This window comes from Eptatretus burgeri, chromosome 13 (genome assembly GCF_056783735.1).
Source record: "Eptatretus burgeri isolate ZD-2024b chromosome 13, Ebu_testis_v1, whole genome shotgun sequence".
NCBI classification, from domain to species: Eukaryota; Metazoa; Chordata; class Myxini; order Myxiniformes; family Myxinidae; genus Eptatretus; species Eptatretus burgeri.
This window is the reverse complement of record NC_140973.1, coordinates 12,935,909-12,954,421: the sequence shown is the minus strand read 5'-3', so window position 1 is coordinate 12,954,421 and position 18,513 is coordinate 12,935,909. Positions and strand designations below refer to the sequence as shown.

Sequence of the window (18,513 nt, the reverse complement as noted above, 5' to 3'; positions counted from 1 at the left end):
AAGCACATGATCAAACAAACACACACACACCCAAACCCCAAAGTTTGGGCTTATTTACCATCTTCAGAATAACATACCAATAAAGACCACATTCGTCATTTAAACATCACACAAAAGCAAGGTTCCTGACTGTTATTGTGAGCATCACTGTGGATTATGTCTCACACGGTAAAGCCACATAATCCGCAAAGAACAACCGTCCTTCTGCCATCCAGACAATTGTTCCCGCTAATGCAAACCATTCAACTAGAAGGTATGTGATGTGAGTAAATCGAAACGTGTGGAGTGTGATGATCACTCCGTTGATCCCCATTGGACAAAAATAAATGTATATGTATATGTTTATGTTTATATATACTGTACAGTATGTATATGTACAGTATGTGCATACACAGTGGCCTGCAAAAGTATTCACCCCTCTCCAAAAGTTTTCACATTTTGATGCCACCTGAGCTTGTTTCATGATGCTTTCAAAACACACTTAATATATAGAGTCTTTACAAACTACTCCAAGCTGATAAAGCAAAAATTGCAGATAGAACATGAATAAATTTGATTACCAGAGAAAATCTGATGATTCTCCTTTGCATAAGTATTCAAACCCTTGGCCTAATTAACTCTAAATCACTTCAGGAGCAAGTAATTTGTTTGAAAGGCTACAAAATAAGTGTAATAGGTTTCATCCATATAAGTTTCACCAAAACAAGTGTAATAGGTCACAACGCAGAGCCATGTCTGTGGCTCCCGGAAGAGAGCATCTCAAGCAGAGCAAATCACAATGATGTTAAATGTCATAGCATTTTAGAATCTTTCACAAGTAAATGAAAATCGCAGTTACCGACTGGTTTCGCCCTCATTAGAGCATCATCAGGGTAACACAACAAGTTTACATCCACTTGTGATTGAAACCTTTCGGTTACATACCAATCACGATATGGCTCCAAACTGTGAGTGGTGAGCATCAGGATAATGTCCCATACAACCCTTGCTGCATGTCCTGGGAGTGATCAGCACTGCCTGCCATGCAGGAACATTATCTCTCGCTCAACAATACGTACCTGGAGTTATCAATTGAATGCGGTTGAGATCAGTAATGATGTTGTGAAATCCGTTCTCGGACCGAGGCCGAATGCCGTGACGTTCAGATGCTCTCTTCCAGGAGCCGTCGACATGGCTTTGCGTCATGACGGTGACATCACGGCATTTGGCTAAGGTCACGGAGAACAGGTTTCACAACATTATATATATATATATATATATATATATATATATATATATATATATATATATATATATATATATATATATATATATATATATTGTGTGTGTGTGTGTGTGTGTGTGTGTACTGTTACGGCCCGGGGTTCAGAGTTTCACGATGAGGGAAGCTTTGGGTTCCTTCCAAACGCCAGGTATTGAGGCCACCGGCAACAGATAACTCTGTCTTCCGGCGGGTTGCTAAGCAAACACAAATGTCAATTAACTTCCTTAACTCTAACATGGGTTATTCGCCTGACGCCGTTAACCTGAGGAGGTGACTAAATTAACCGAGTTTCATGCCCTCAGTGCACACTGATTACTGCCGAGCGATACAGTGAGTATGCTGGCTAATGAGAGCAAATCAGGTGGGGTACAACTTCCTGACTAAGTATGCTTGTATACTGTGTCAGACCAATGAAGGAAAGGACAAACGAGACAGATTTGAAATATATGTATATATATATATATATATATATATATATATATATATATATATATATATATATATATATATATATATATATATATATATCTATCAACTTCAAAATTGATCACATGCTGTTTTCTATCACTCAAACTTTCCAATGTAGTTCAGTAAGGGCAAATATGGTTTCACTATATCCCAATTTTTAGATCCTCGTGGAGGATCTCTAAGTCTTACGTTGTTGTTCTTCATCTTTTTCTTGTGGACTTTTTTGTTTCACAGCCTGCAGTTTTCATTGAAACTTCCTGAAACTTGGCGTATATATGTAAAAAAATACCCTGCGCAGACAGTAACCATCTCCGATTTTGAAAATTCCTCCTTGAAAAAAAAAGTTATGACGTCAAAATATCTCCGCTAATGGAAATCGCCTAAAAAATTATCTCCGAAACTAGGCAAGTTTTTTGAATTCTGTTTGTGGGAATCGAACAGGGCATTAGCAGAGATGAATTACCGCACATATGATACATCACTATGACGTCATATCAATTTTTATGACGTCATTCCTATTTTTTGACATTTTTTGTTTGACAACCCAGAGTTTTCATTGGATCTTCGTGAGACTTGCCATGTATATGCAGAAAGCCCACGCACAGGAGATGTAACCATCTCCGATTTTGCAAATTTTTCCTAGAAAAAAAAGTTGACGTCATAATATCGCCACTAATGGAAATTGCTGATACCATTATCTCCGAAACTAGGCAAGCTGTTTGAATTTTGTTTGCGGGAATCAAGCCGGGCATTAGCACAGATAATTTATCGCAAACCTGATCCATCACAATGACGTCATATTCGTTTTTATAACGTCATCATTAAGAGGACGAGGATCTTAGCTCATTTGAGCTTGTTTTTCAAATTTGCAATGTGTTACAGAAAAAAGTATTACTTTTTGGAAATATCATCAGTTTCAATTGCTCATGGCAGGTAGGCCGAGATGGGCACTCCAGGCCGAATGGCCGTTAGGATTGGGTTAGCTTCACACCCAAAAGGCCGGGAGTGCCGATGCTCGTCATAATCAACATATAATCATGGAACAAACATGTATATGTATATATATGTATATATATATATATATATATATATATATATATATATATATATATATATATATATATATATATATATACATATAACCTAAGAAACACATTCGTGACTTACCTGTATTCATCAGCGCTAATTTTTTTGGAACTTTGACTTGATTAATCGAGATCGAGATGTGGGCAAAATAAAATATGCGACGCTAAAAACCCGGTCAGATGTCCAATTGAAGCGGTGTATTGGTGGCACGCCTGCTCTATAAGGCTGGCAGTTTGAATTTACATTCCAGTTTGCTCTGTTTATGTTGACCTTCCCCTTCCAGCTCTAACTGATAATGTAAAATCACATAATTTGTGCTCGGTTCCTTTTTATTTGTACACGTTGCACTCTGACTTCTGATTTAGAGTGTATATATATTCAGTCAGAGCACAAAATCTATTTGGCCAACATCCCTCACCATCCACCCCAGCACCATCCCCCACTTCCCCCCTCCACAATTCCCCCATCCCTCTACAACCCCAATCCACCATCACCCCCACTAACCCACACCCACCATTCTCCCCCTTCCCTCACTCCCAGAGAAAGCAGGCATGGCAAAAGATGCCTACACACCTCAGTAACGACGTGCCGTGAGGCATGCAAAGTGTGCTGAACCACACTAGTGGAAATAATTCATAATGAGATCCCTTACGAGGAACTTCAATGCAGGAGGAGACCATTAGGTTCATAAATCCTGCACAATGGTTGCCAACCTATGGCTGTTTGTCATTGCTCTCGTCTTCTTAAATGTTGAGCATCAAGCAAGGAAGCAGCACGTACCATTTTAAAAGTCTTTAGTACAACACGACCGGTGTTTGAACTGCTGACCTCCCAGCCCCAGAGTAGACGGACAACACGACCGGTGTTCGAACTGCCGACCTCTCAGCCCCAGAGTAAACGTTCTAATCATTACACCACCAAATGTGGTTGTAACCAATCATGTGATATGTTAGGGTTGGCAAGTATAGATGAGGTAAACACATTATATTACATTGTTACAAGGCCTTATTTGTACTTGTTTTACTCTCACTTTCATTGCACCCACAGTTCATTTTCATGTCATCATGTGAAAAATGTTGAAAGATTCAATTACAAGCGGCTCTCTCAGCCACTATTGTCCCTGACTCGATTGCGTGTTCCCACATAGTGCCGGACTGGGGGACTGCCTTTTGGACAATCCACACAGCATTGGCTTGGAACTGCCCCAGCACATGCCAGGACACTTCTATGATGCCAACAAGCAGTGTGAGCTCGTGTTTGGCCCTGGCTCACGCCTCTGCCCTTACATGGTGAGTTGGCCTCAGCAACAGACTATCTGCCTGCCTCGAGGCGTCCACATGTGTGGAGAGTTAGCTCTCTCGAGGTGGCAAAGCCAAGCATTTGTTGCCGGGCCTACGGGTGTTTGTCACACCGCAATATCGAGCTCCATCACCCGATGACTCTGATCTGCTTCAATTAACTTGCATTGTCTCGTGGTCATATCCTCGTTGGTTTGAGCCTGAGTTCAAGATGCTCGACAGATGAAAGGTCTGCGACAAAATACATACATAACCTCCATTTACCAAAAAAATGAATTTACAAAATCCCTGCAGCAGCTTTTATAATATATTTTTGGCTCATTCATATTTCAAGTATGATTTCTTACTGGGCTTTCAGGTGCGAATGACTTATGGCATTCAAAGCTAAACTCCCCACGTGCAGTCCCGGTGTGAAAGAGATACCGTCTTGACCTGGGGGATGTTGTGCTGGGACTGTGCCCGGAAATAGTCCAGGAACGAGTGGGAATGCAGCCTTATATTCCACCCCCTACAATGGAACCTGATGCCTTTTGATAGTTCTTGAAAGCCTAGGCTTTCCTCCTTCAAGCATGCATCCAAATTCCAAGTAATGCTTTGCTATGGTAACTCTGAACAGAACCAATGTAAACATCAATTCTAATCCGCTTCTGTGCTGTGAAGCAGCTGCCTTATTTTCAATCCGAAACGAATCATCAACATCAGATGTTTTGATTTTGTATTCACGATGTACACAGATTGAAAATTATAAGATAATCTGCTCCTTCGAAGTCCTTTCCATGACAAAGCATGACCACTTTTGCAAACCCATGACACTTCCCTCCGTTTCACTTTGTTATCTTCGAAACAATTTATGCCCACCTCCACTCTTTCGCTCCTCTTTCTCTCCTCTTTGTGGAATTGCCTTCACAAGACTCTTCCATACCACTCTTCCCTCCAGGGATTCAAGCATGCAGCGCACCACCATCTCATTTCATTCCCCTTCCTGCCCTAACGATCTTTTCTACACCGACCAACCCTACCTAAACCAACTCTCCTACTTGTCGGTTACTTTGCTTCCTCGTCTCTCTCTCTCTCTGTCTCTGTCTCTGTCTCTGTCTCTGTCTCTGTCTCTGTCTCTGTCTCTGTCTCTGTCTCTGTCTCTGTCTCTGTCTCTGTCTCTGTCTCTGTCTCTCTCTCTCTCTCTCTCTCTCTCTCTCTCTCTCTCTCTCTCTCTCTCTCTCTCTCTCTCTCTCTCTCTCTCTCTCTCTCTCTCTCTCTCTCTTTTCCTATTCATTCATTCCCTTACCTCCTTTGTCCAACTGTGTCGACATGTCATTGTCTTTATGCCCTGTCTCCTCACTCTTCCATGAATCTTGATTTTGTGTGTGTATGTATATACTGTGTATATAATATAATATTTTATATATATATATATATATATATATATATATGGAAACAAACAAAAAAGACATAATAGTGACCGAAGCTTTTCGTGCTGCACTTTTCAGGGTAAAAATCGCAGCAAGTGAAGGAGGAAGTGAGGGCGCATGCTTTATATGCAGGTCTCAATTAGGTAGACACTGATTGGTTCAACCGTAATGACGTCACGGTTAATCCGAACGCCCATTGGTCGGCTCATCATCTTCACCTCGAGCTCCCATTGGCTGGAGCAGAGTTCGTCGATGATTGACGTTTGCAGCTACATCCTGGAGAGAGGGGGGATGGGTTTCCCCTAAGGTCCATTACCATTTGTTACCGTACTTCCCTTGATCTTTCCATGCTGAAAGAGACACAGAGATCGTACAAATTCCTTTTGACGACATTATATTGGATCGGTGGTAAGGATGAAGGTTGCTTCCAACATACGTAAACGAAACGAGCTCCGACCTCGGCTCAATATCCTGAACATATCTGCATTGTACTGGTCTGCACAGATAGGGTTGGCACAACCAGGTGCTGTGCAATTGCAGATGAAGCAGGTACAGTGGCCGGTGGTTGCTGGATATTTCTACCTGCTCGCACTGGTTGTGTTCTAACTTATCTGTTAAATCGAGCAGCTTAATAGCCTGGTTCAGCTTAATGGTAAGTGTCGTTCAGGTAAGTTATCCGAGAGGTTTCTCCACTGTAAGTTATCCGAGAGGTTTCTCCACTGGAAGTTATCAGAGAGGAGACAGATAGGGTGAAGCAGATGTTTATTCTGGATGAGATCGGGCGCTTGAATCGCACACAGGCCGCACAACGTCGCGTCCGACGCAATGCCTGGAACGAAGCTCGTGTTTTCATGTCGCTGTGTAACACCATCCAGTTATGTAGATACATTGCAGCGGTTGACCAACGTGCAGAGATGGTGGCACAGAAGAAATGCGATCATACAATCGACTGGTTGAAGGTGAAACGATTCGGTTCCCTGATCAAAGACTCATCCCAGCATGTACTCAATAAATCGGACTATAAGCTGTCTGACACGGAAAGGTTGGCGTTGGCGCACGGTTTTAACTTCGGCATTCCAAACCAGAATATCGAGAGGGAAGACATTTTTGCCGAGTTTGAACTCCTGTATGCTCAACTATCAACACATCAGGCTGTGTCAAACGAAGCAGACCAGGCGTTGAGGGCTAGGCTATCGGACCTCGCACATGCGTACTGTGGAATCCCGAATGACGTCGCGGATTTTCACATGCAACGGGATGTTCTCTTGGCAATACAAGGATTGAGGAGGAATGCTGCCATTCACATACTGTAAACCGGATAAAGGCACCGGAGTGGTAATCATGAATTAGATTGATTACATCGACAAGATGATGGACATCCTGAAAGACGAAACCAAATTTAAATATCTGGGCGGTGTAACGGAACATGATCGCATGCCTCAGGTGGAAGGTCAGATCGTCAAACGACTGTTGCAGCTTCTCAAACGTGGAGAACTATCAAAGGGGATGTACGACAGAATTAAACCTGTTGGAGCCCAACGTCCAAGAATGTACGGCCTGCCGAAGATTCACAAGGAGAATATCCCTCTCAGACCAATACTGTCCATGGTGCGATCAGCACAACATGAACTTGCTAAGTGGTTGGGAGAGGTACTGCAACCAGTATTGGATTCGCTTTCTCATTTTGTGGTTAAGGATTCCTTCACATTTGTAGAATCAATTCGAGCTAAAACACCAACAAGTGAGGACAACATCATGACAACTTTGATATTAAAAGCTTGTTCACGAATGTACCATTGATGGAGACGATTGTGATATCCACACGTTTGCTGTATCACACCGATCTGGAACAACCGAGGATCTCGGAACATGTCTTGGTGGAATTAATGAACACAGCAACAAGGGAGGTGGAATTCAGTTTTAACAACATGATGTATGTTCAAATGGATGGTGTGGCCATGGGTTCTCCATTAGGCCCAGCTCTTGCAAGTATCTTTGTAGGCTATCACGAAATGTAGAATCTGACTGGTCGGCAAGGGGTCCATTCCCCCATTGTATACTATCAGTATGTTGATGACATTTTTGCTTTGTTTGAGTCTCGGACAGCATGTGACAATTTCCAGACATGGCTCAACACTCTCCATCCAGCACTGAAGTTTACCACGGAGCTGGAAAAACGTTACCGTTTTTGTACGTGTTGGTTGATAGATCCAACCTTGGTTTCACAACATCTGTCTACCGGAAGCCGACTTTCACAGGGCAGTATACTCGGTGGGACTCCAACAGCTCCATGAGAAACAAAATTGCCTTGATCAATATCCTGGTTAACAGAGCACAGAGGATTTGTTCACCTTGTAATCTTCCTGCTGAAATTGGCAAAATCATCAATATACTCGGTGAGAATGATTATCCTGAGCATATAGTTAAGAGATACATGCACAAGTTTGTAAACACGAAAAAAGATCGGAAGATTGGTCCGGACAAATGTCCAGTCTATATCAGGATGCCCTGGAAAGGGCAATCATCACGAAGGTTTGAAGTACAAATCAAACATATTGTGTCCAACACGTTTCTGGCTGTGCAACCCCGAGTAATCTTTACCTCTCGCCGTTTGCCTGACGTCAGTGAACAAGGATGTGCTCCCCACCTCACAAACCAGCAATGCTATTTATGAGTTTAAGTGCCGATGTGGAGCTTGGTATGTGGGACGCACAACACTAAGATTGGCTGATCGGATCAAACATCACGTCCCCTTGGCGATTCGAAGAAAGATTGTGAGGGTTAGAACACAACCAGTGCGAGCATGGAGAAATATCCAGCAACCACCGGCCACTCTACCTGCTTCATCTGCCATTGCACAGCACCTGGTTGCCAACCCTATCTGTGCAGCCCAGTACAATACAGATATGTTCAGGAGATTGAGCCGAGGTCGGAGCTCGTTTAATTTACGTATGTTGGAAGCAACCTTCATCCTTACCACCGATCCAATACTATGTCGTCAAAAGGAATTTGTACGATCTCTGTGTCTCTTTCAGCATTGAAAGATCAAGGGAAGTACGATAACAAATGGTCAATGGACTTGAGGGGAAACCCATCCCCCCTCGCTCCAGGATGCGGTTGCAAACGTCAATCATCGACGAACTCTGCTCCAGCCAATGGGAGCTCGAGATGAAGATGATGAGTCGACCAATGGGCGTTCGGATGAACCATGACGTCAATACGGTTGAACCAATCAGTGTCTACCTTATTGAGACCTGCATATAAAGCACGCGCCTTCACTTCCTCCTTCACTTACTGTGATTTTTTTACCCTGAGGAGTGCAGCACGAAACGCTTCGGTCACTATTATGTGGTGTTTGTTTGTATCCATATTAAAGTTCTGTAGTTCCAAACATCTGTTTATATATACATATACAGGTTGAGTCAGAAGTAGCGCCTGCTTTCTGTCAGTTGATTGTTTGTTTGCCATTTGTATTACAGTGCACAAGAAGGTAGAAATAAATGAATGACATGTTTATCGAACCATTTATTCAAGAAAAAAATTATTACGGAACTGTACCAAGCTGTTTTACTTGTAATTTTCAAAGTGCCCTCCCTCGTGATTGATGCACAATTGCAGCCGAGCAGGCACAGAGCGGCACACACGTCTGCAGAGTTCGATATCAATTTCCTCAAACTTTGCAGTGATTCGTGCCTTCAATTCCTGAATGGTACGAGGCTTTTCACGATAAACAAGGTCTTTCATGAGCCCCCAAAGAAAGAAATCTGGAGGTGTAAGGTCTGGGGATCGTGCCGGCCACTCGATCGGACCGCGGTGGCCGATCCACTTTCTGGGAAAGTTTTCATCAAGCCACTGCCGAACATAACGTCCATAATGAGGTGGAGCTCCATCATGCTGGAAATAACAGTCCTGATCTTGCACCCTGGGCCAAAATAAGGTTTTCAGCATATCCAGGTAAATTTCTGCAGTGACAGATCCTTCAAAGAAAAAGGGTCCAATTATCCCTGATGGAGATATGGCTGCCTAAACTGTCACTCCAGGTAAATTTACCTCCTTCTCAACTGTCACTCTTGGGTTATTCGCAGCCCAGTAGACACAATTGTCTGTTAATTGTGCCATTAAGCTTAAAACATGCCTCATCTGACCACCAGATATTGTCTAGCATTGTGTCCTCTTCATGAAGTTTAGCGAAGAACTCTTCGCAAAATTGAAGACATCTCCATCATGAAGGGCATGCAGTAAACATGGAATGTAAGGTTTCCATTTTTCTGGTGAAGGATACGGATAGCACTTGATTGGCTCACTTCAAACTCTGCAGATAAACGGCGAATTGACTTTTGCGGACTTTGTTCCAGTCTTCTGATGGCTTCTTCAGCCTTAGCTACATTTGTTGCCGTTTTCGGACGACCAGACTTCTTTGCAGTGCCTACCGACCCTGTTGCTTCAAATTTCTCGACAATCAATCGTATGTTTCTTCCCTGAGGTGGGTTAATATCGAATTCCTGTGCCAAACGGCGTGCCGCCATCGTTGGTAGTTCATTACATTTGTAGTAATGTTTCATGGCCGCAATGCGTTGATTCATTGAAAGGTAATTCATGGTTCAATTTGATGCAAATTCAGTAACTTTCCAAACTCGCAGCAATAACCTGCAAAACAAAATCAAAAATAAATAAATTATGAAAATTAATCATCTGCATGACAATTATTAACAACATGACTTCCCAGAAAGAATCTGACAGCCGAAAAAGAAATCCGGCGCTACTTTTGACTCGCCCGTTATATATATATATATATATATATATATATATATATATATATATATATATATATATATATATATATATATATATATATATATATATATATATATATATATATATATATATATCGCATCACCGCCATTCCAAACGGCACCATGGCCATCAGCCACCGCCGGAAACCCTCCACCACCTTCACCTCTCTCCTTCTACGGCCATTCCCGCACCACCTGTGAGCACCGAGCGTCGCGCTGTCCTGGGCTCGTACAAGATACGCGCTGAGCCGCGAGTGCAAATAGCGGCCTTTCCGAGGAGAATTCGGATCAGGAATGCAAAACGCCCACTTCTGATCCGTCCAATCAGCAAGCGCGGGGCGGCTTGGCCCCGCCTCCAGGCGCATCTGTGTGGAATCGAGATATGCAAATTCTAGGATCAGGGGAGATTCACGCCCCTTTTCCTCCGCCCAATGGGTGAGCGTGGCCCCGCCCCCGAGGTCATGCTGATCCGGAATTTTGCATATTGTTTTCTCCTGCCAGCCTATAAAACGGCGAGCGCGAGGCGAATGAAAAGAGCTGTTGCGAAGAGGAGATTTTGCGCAGAAGAGTTGTTGCGCAGAGAGTTAGTTTTTTTGGTTGGAGTTGTTACGAGGCAGTCAAGTCGGGTTGGAGAACGGAGTGGAGTCGGGAGGCGAAGGCGTCAAGGTGGTTTTCTGCAGTCGGCTGAGGAGAATTGGGGGAAGAGTCCAAGGAGCTCAGGTCCGAGGCAGGAAGACGGCGGTCGTCGACGAGGTCGCGGTGGGATCGCTCGTCGCGGGACCCAAGCCAGCCAACCATTCTCCTTCCCCCAGGGCATCAACAATTCCCCCCCCCTTTTCCCCCGCGCTGAGATAGTGCGAAAAGGGGGCCCCGTTCCCACCCCACTCCAAGCGGTGCCAACAAACCCGCGAAGGAGCACGAAGTCGGGGCACCGCCACGCAGCCACATTTGCGGCTCATCACGAGGACGCGGGTAGGACCCCCCGGGTCTCGCGGACCTGACCGCTCCTTCAGGTCCCGCGCACACATTGGCCTCCGGGCCCGTCTGCCCCCTTGCCTATGAGGGTGGCTTCCATTTCTTTTGGGTTTTGAGTAAATGTGTGTCGGCGCCAGTCTGGTGAAGTAAAACTGTTTAAGTGTTGCCGTGTGTCGGTCTTAGTCAGTAGTATCTCTGCGTCATTGTTTCTTTTGTTGCATTTGATATATGTGCATTCTGTTTGGCTGTATATGTGTGCTCTCCGTGTGCCGTGGAATAAATGTGCATTATGTTGAACTGTTTTCCCGTTTCGCTTCGTCTTTTCTTTAATTGAATCTCCATCTTGCTTCACGTAACGGGTTCGTCGTGGGCTTAATACGCCCGATAATTAATCGGAACCGGCGAGGCCGACGATAACACCGCTAGGTTATCCCGATAGTACGGAACGGACCGCTTAAGCGGGCCGTGTCTGCAGTCGACCTGCGGCGAGGTGCGATCGCCCGGTCTACCATCCGCGTGGGTACTTAGGTAGGTCGAGTTTGGCGAACAACCCTATCCCACGCGGGTGGCCGATTGGCACGATCGTGGTGAGGCCGAAAGGCCCACCCGTGACTAGCTCCCGGCGTTAGTCCGAGAGGGTCACGACAGAATTGTCCGTCCGGTGGGCGACGTGCCGCGATTCGAGTCACGTAGCCGATCGCACGCCGGCGGGTGCGAATTCGCAACACTGATGTCAGGAGTGGGATACAAACCCATCCCCCTCCTCGCAACACTGGTGTCAGGTCATGGGACACAAACCCATCCCCCTCCTCGCAACACTGGTGTCAGAGAGCGGGAAAACAAACTCTACTGTCTCCAGCTAAATTCACAGGGAATCGGTCCAGGGGTGAGAGGAACGACTCCCGATTCCCTCCAAATTACGAGCGATTTAAATTAACCCCTTACGAGAAATAAGATGGAGTCTCAAGGCGAGCGGGAGCCGGGGGTATTCGGAATGGATGTAGAATGTGTGGAATCCATGGCCCAGGATGAGAACCCCGAGCAGGAAATGTTGGTTGTGCAGGAACAAGAACTCCCCCAACTGAACCCAGAGCCCGAAATGGGCGCGGCAGCAGCCGCGGCATATGACACCTCCCCTTCCCCTCTCCGCCAAATCCCCCCGATCCTTGTCGAACCGAGTGCACTCGACAGGATTCTGCAGGCAATAACAGTGAATACGCAACAAATGAACGAAATAAAAACGAAAATGGATACGAATACGCAACAAATGAAAAACGAAATGAAGGCGAATTTGAAGGAAGAAATGAGAGAAATGCGGGGTGAGATGCAGCAAATAGGCCGAAGCCTGCAGGTGGGCATGAAGGCGACAACGGTGGAGATTAAAATGGCGATGCCACGTGTGGGAGCGAACAAGCTGGAGGGGAGTGCAACGGCTGTCAGGCCCGCGGTGGAGGCGGGTAAGGACAAAATAATTCGGGGGACGTGTTGGGTGAGAAGCGTGACAGTGACCGAGAGGGAAAAACTAATTGGGGTGACGGAGACGTGCACGAGGGAGATAAGAGACGAGGTGAAAGGAATTGGGAGGGAGAGAATAGAACAATTAAGACTGAAAGCAAGGATGAGGTACGCGGAGATCGTGAAAGAGCAAGGAGTGAAACAGAGGGAAGGACGGGAGTGACTTAAGGAGAAAGCAAGGTTGACCAACGTAAAGATATGGGAAAGACGCCAGAAAGAAGCAGAGACCAATAGACACGAGGGGACAACAGAAACTAATAAATCTACAGAGACACAGGAGATAGAGGGTGAATTAGACAGGGTTAGAGACGCACACACACACACACGGAGTTAGTGGAGGACGATGAGGGTGAGCTCGCGGAACGTGTAGGGACCCGGTGCGAGCAGTTGGATAGCCTCCTGCAGGAACGAGGGGAGGGAGTTTGCCCCCTTGAGGCGGATCACGACCAGGTGGGTTCGGTCGTGCTTTGCGGGGTCGAGGGGACGGGTGCTGCGAACGGGTGCCCGGAGAGCTTGGGGGTATAGAGGCCCCGGAACCCCTTGTGGGGACACTAATCCCCAGTGTGGTTGTCCTGGTTTGTGTGGTGCAAGGTGTGAGTGCGCCCCCGTGTGTGGAAGCAACCCCGTGTGTGAGTGGTGTGGTGGCAAGTGTGCCGAGATGCGTGCTTACCAGCACGCCGTGTGTGAGTGAAACACCGCGGGTGAGTAAGGCACGGTGCGTGAGTGAACGGCCGAGTGTGAGAGAGACAGCATGTGCAAGGTCGCTGTGTGTGAGGGAGATGACGGTGGGCATGCGTGAGCACGCAGTCGCGTCTCCCAGTGTGAATGTGATGGAGTGGTGTGTGAGCCTCGTGGCACACGGGAGTGCGTGTGTTAAATGGCGACGGAGATGGCGACAGAGAGACAAAAGCCGAGTAGCAGCCATAGTTGTAATGGGGGACCGTGCCGGGTTTACACAGCAACGAGCGCGAGGTCCGTGCTGTGCAACGCACGAGGCCGCCACGTGCTCGGCTGCGGGAGTAAAGCCCGGTCCGGAAACGCCAGCGGTGGATTTGCCGATCCCGCGGACGGACAAAGTGTAGGCAGGTAAACAGATTTGGACCGGACGGGTTCTCCACGCGGGCGTGTGTGTTAAGCTCCAACGGGCAGAGCACATTTGTTCGCGTGGGAAACCCCTCGGAGTGAGAGGTTTGCTTTTTGTGGTGTGCACGGTGGCGTCATAGCTGCACGTGGGGTTGGAATCCGGCAGGAGGGGTTGAATCCCTGCCGGATGGTACCGTCCAAGGAGGGACGAGGTACACGTGCAGCTGCATGATGTCACGGGCAGGTGCAAAGTGCGTGAGCTGTGAGTTGCCGCGCTGATGCTGCGCAAAAATTGAAAAAAAATTAATGAACAAAAGCAAGCCTCGCTTTCGGGTGAACAGGATTTCCTTGGCAAGGGGTGGATGATCCCCTTGGCCTGGGCACAGGATGGACACTAGCTAGGGGGAAGGGTTAGCTGAGCTAGACCGGCTCCATGGGGCAGGGGTAAGTCCTCATGGGGCCCGTGGAATGGATTAGGTAGAGGGATTGTAGCCAGATTTAGGTGGGGAAATGAGTTGATGACATTTTGAGAACAATGACAGACTTTGGATATGTAGTGAGGACGTAGCTTAGCTACGTAGTGTTAAAAGGGAACGTGCTATAGTTTAAGGGATGACGTGGGAGCACGAATTCGTCAGGGGATTTAGTGAGCAGGAATGGCAGGATTCAGCGGTGTGAGTTGAGAAGTTGAGTGGAAGCATGTGCTTAATGAGTGAGTGAGGCCAGCAGGTCTGTGTGAATGAAGCGAATGTGGAATGCATGGTGCGATGAGTGATTGGGGGGAGGAGTGACTCCCGCCCAAGGGACCCCGGGGTCAGTGTAGAGTGAGTTCGGGGGTTAGTCAAATTGACAAAATGGAGGTCGTTTTGTTGTTGGTGGGAATGGAGGCTCTATACCCATTTGGAGGGGGGCAGGAGCCCTGTTAACGGGCTGGGAGCGTGGCTGCGAAAGGTGAGTATCGCTGAGTGGGTACCCCGGGCACCAGGCTAGTCAGCCGTAGTAGGCCAAGGGCCCATGGGGGGCCGGGATAGCGTAGTGGGCACGGGTGCGCCCGCACGGTGTGGGGGCCTGGGGCGCCATTAGCCGCGTGGGCAGTGATGTGGGCACGGGTAACCCTCGGAAAGGGGCCCGGGAAGCCAGCCTGCCACGTGAGCGTTTCAGGGGAGTCGCCAGAGAGGGCACTCCCCGGTGTTTAAGGAGCTGGTAGGCTCGGAGGCAGTGTAGTGCCTGGGGGTGCCATCGTAGGGGAATCGGCAGAGGGTCGTGCCTGCCAAGGGGATCCACGCGTCCCAGCCATGAGACCGTGTGAGGGCAAGGGAAGAAAATTGGGGGCGAGGCCCGAAATTGTGAGGACACCAACACAGGCGACAGGAATCTGGATTGATAGAACCAATAGTTTAAGCGCGAGGCGCTTGTTGAAAGCCCCGGGGTAGATTAGGAAGTGTACCCCTCCGCACCATCCATCCCCTCGCTCTCGTTGTGGGCCGTTGGACCCACTTTGTGTTATAGATCGCTGAAGTTTGGGGAGCCCATCCTGAGGCTTCGTTGGGCCTCGACACAGGACACTAGCTCTCCCTTATTCCCCTCCGGGAAGGGAACGTAGGGGTTGGGAGTAGGCTAGGACGAGATAGGTTAGCCAAACAGAGACAGTAAAGGGGGTAAGGGGACGATTTATAGTGGGGAAGTAAACATAAAAACAACAAAAAAATAAGTTGGGGCTAAATTGGGTTTTACACATTAAGGGAGTGGGTAGGTACAGTGACAGGCAAAGGCGATAGGTGGGAGAGAGACAGTAGGCAGGTCCGAGCCCACCTTCTGAGTGGCTGGCACCACCGCACTCCCTCCACCAGCCTCCACTGAAAGGCAAAGGCTGGCCAGCTTCATCTGCTGGCTGTGTTGCTTCAAGGCCTGTGCCGGCCAACTTCATCGGCTGGCTGTGTTTTGCTTCAAGGCCTGTGCCGGCCAACTTCATCGGCTGGCTGTGTTTTGCTTCAAGGCCTGTGCTGGCCAACTTCATCGGCTGGCTGTGTTTTGCTTCAAGGCCTGTGCCGGCCAACTTCATCGGCTGGCTGTGTTTTGCTTCAAGGCCTGTGCTGGCCAACTTCATCGTCTGGCTGTGTTTTGCTCAAGGCCTGTGCCGGTCGATCATCTGCTGGCTGTTTGCGACAGTGGCCCTGCTTTGCCATGCCATGCCTACTGCCCTCATCATTTTGCCCCGTTCTGTTTTGATTTCCCTCCCCCCCTCCCGGTTCATTGCCATGTGCACCAGGATCATCAAGCAACAGTTTGCAAGCTGCAGGGACTGCCTTGCGGGCAGCCGCATCACGGGACTGCATTTGCACAGCCCATGCGCCGTTGTTCACTGGGTTCAATTTTAAAAGGGGGAGGCCTAAGACTGCGTGTGAGCAGCCGGCCACGTTCCCTGCCACCTGCATTGCTTGAGCCAGAGACTGCATGCGAGCAGCCTGGCTCCCTGCTAACTGCTTTCTTTTTGCAGAGTCCATTGATCCTGGGCCATGGGTTAGTGTAAAATTTGTAAGTTAAGGTTAAGATGTACTGGAAATATGAGTGCGCCCCCGGCATGTCTGTCTTAGCACCGGCAATTTTATTTAAGTTGTCCGTGTGAGTGGGTTTGTTTAGTTACTTACTCAGCCCTCAGGTTATTTATTTTGGGGACACGAATACCATGAATGTCGCACTCAGGGATCCGTAGGTAAAACGTACTAGGGGAGAACTACACATGATGGCACACGAAAATTTGACGACTCGGGACGAGTCTGTAAAAAGGGGAGGGGGTAGTGTTGCGGCTGTGGAAATTCGCAAACCACAATTCAGGTCCCGTAGGTGAGATATCTCTTAAGTACATGTGTAGTTAGCTCCAAACCCGTTGTTTAGAGGGAATAAATGTGATTCATTCGGGCTGCGACGCTTTGAGATAGCCGTTTTTCTGTTCTATCTTTATTTTGAACCAACCACGCTCGAACCATCAGACAACAACAACAACGCCAACAGCCACGACCTTTACCTTCACAACTCGCTCCCGCAAACATCGCATCACCGCCATTCCAAACGGCACCATGGCCATCGGCCACCGCCGGAAACCCTCCACCACCTTCACCTCTCTCCTTCAACAGCCATTCCCGCACCACCTGTGAGCACCGAGCGTCGGGCTGTCCTGGGCTCGTACAAGATACGCGCCGAGCCGCGAGTGCAAATAGCGGCCTTTCCGAGGAGAATTCGGATCAGGAATGCTACACGCCCACTTCTGATCCGTCCAATCAGCAAGCGCGGGGCGGCTTGGCCCCGCCTCCAGGCGCATCTGTGTGGAATCGAGATATGCAAATTCTCGGATCAGGGGAGATTCACGCCCCTTTTCCTCCATCCAATGGGCGAGCGTGGCCCCGCCCCCGAGGTCATCCTGATCCGGAATTTTGCATATTGTTTTCTCCTGCCGGCCTAAAAAACGGCGAGTGCGAGGCGAATGAAAAGAGTTGTTGCACAGAAGAGTTGTTGTGCAGAGAGTTAGTTTTTTTGGTTGGAGTTGTTGCGAGGCAGTCAAGTCAGGTTGGAGAGCGGAGTGGAGTCCGGAGGTGAAGGCGTCAAGGTGGTTTTCTGCAGTCGGCTGAGGAGAATTGGGGGAAGAGTCCAAGGAGCTCGGGTCCGAGGCAGGGAAGGCGGTCGCCGACGAGGTCGCGGTGGGATCGCTCGTCGCGGGAACCAAGCCAGCCAACCATTCTCCTTCCCCCAGGGCATCAACAATTCCCCCCCCCTTTTCCCCCGCGCTGAGATAGTGCGAAAAGGGAGCCCCGTTCTCACCCCACTCCAAGCGGTGCCAACGAAACCTGCGAAGGAGCACGTAGTCGGGGCACCGCTGCGCAGCCACATTTGTGGCTCATCACGAGGACGCGGGTACGACCCCCCTGGTCTCGCGGACCTGACCGCTTCTTCAGGTCCCGCGCACACATTGGCCTACGGGCCCGTCTGTCCCCTTGCCTATGAGGGTGGCTTCCATTTCTTTTGGGTTTTGAGTGAATGTGTGTTGGCGCCAGTCTGGTGAAGTAAAACTGTTTAAGTGTTGCCATGTGTCGGTCTTAGTCGGTAGTATCTCTGCGTCATTGTTTCTTTTGTTGCATTTGATATATGTGCATTCTGTTTGGCTGTATATGTGTGCTCTCCGTGTGCCGCGGAATAAATGTGCATTATGTTGAACTGTTTTCCCGTTTCGCTTCGTCTTTTCTTTAATTGAATCTCCATCTTGCTTCACGTAACGGGTTCGTCGTGGGCTTAATACGCCCGGTAATTAATCGGAACCATCGAGGCCGACGATAACACCGCTCGGTTATCCCGATAGTACGGAACGGACCACTTAAGCGGCCCGTGTCTGGAGTCGATCTGCGGCGAGGTGCGATCGCCCGGTCTACCATCCACGTGGGTACTTAGGTAGGTCGAGTTTGGCGAACAACCCTATCCCACGCGGGTGGCCGATTGGCACGATCGTGGTGAGGCCGAAAGGCCCACCCGTGACTTGCTCCCGGCGTTAGTCTGAGAGGGTCATGATAGAATTGTCTGTCCGGTGGACGACGTGCCGCGATTCGAGTCACGTGGCCGATCGCACGACTGTG

At 48.2% G+C, this 18,513-nt stretch overlaps 1 protein-coding gene across 7 annotated transcripts in view; it reads left to right on the top strand.

Moving 5' to 3' along the window:
- The window catches only part of LOC147013866 (A disintegrin and metalloproteinase with thrombospondin motifs 9-like), a 178,258-nt gene that overhangs the window by 59,025 nt on the left and 100,720 nt on the right, over nucleotides 1-18,513 (top strand). For all 7 annotated transcript variants that reach the window (XR_015050537.1, XR_015050538.1, XR_015050539.1 and 4 more), the window contains exon 10: nucleotides 3,966-4,107. Coding sequence is in view for 4 of the 7 variants with exons in the window: in XM_085851170.1 (XP_085707296.1) it covers nucleotides 3,966-4,107 (142 nt within the window). In the remaining 3 variants the exon portion in view is untranslated. The remainder of the gene's footprint in view (nucleotides 1-3,965; nucleotides 4,108-18,513) is intronic.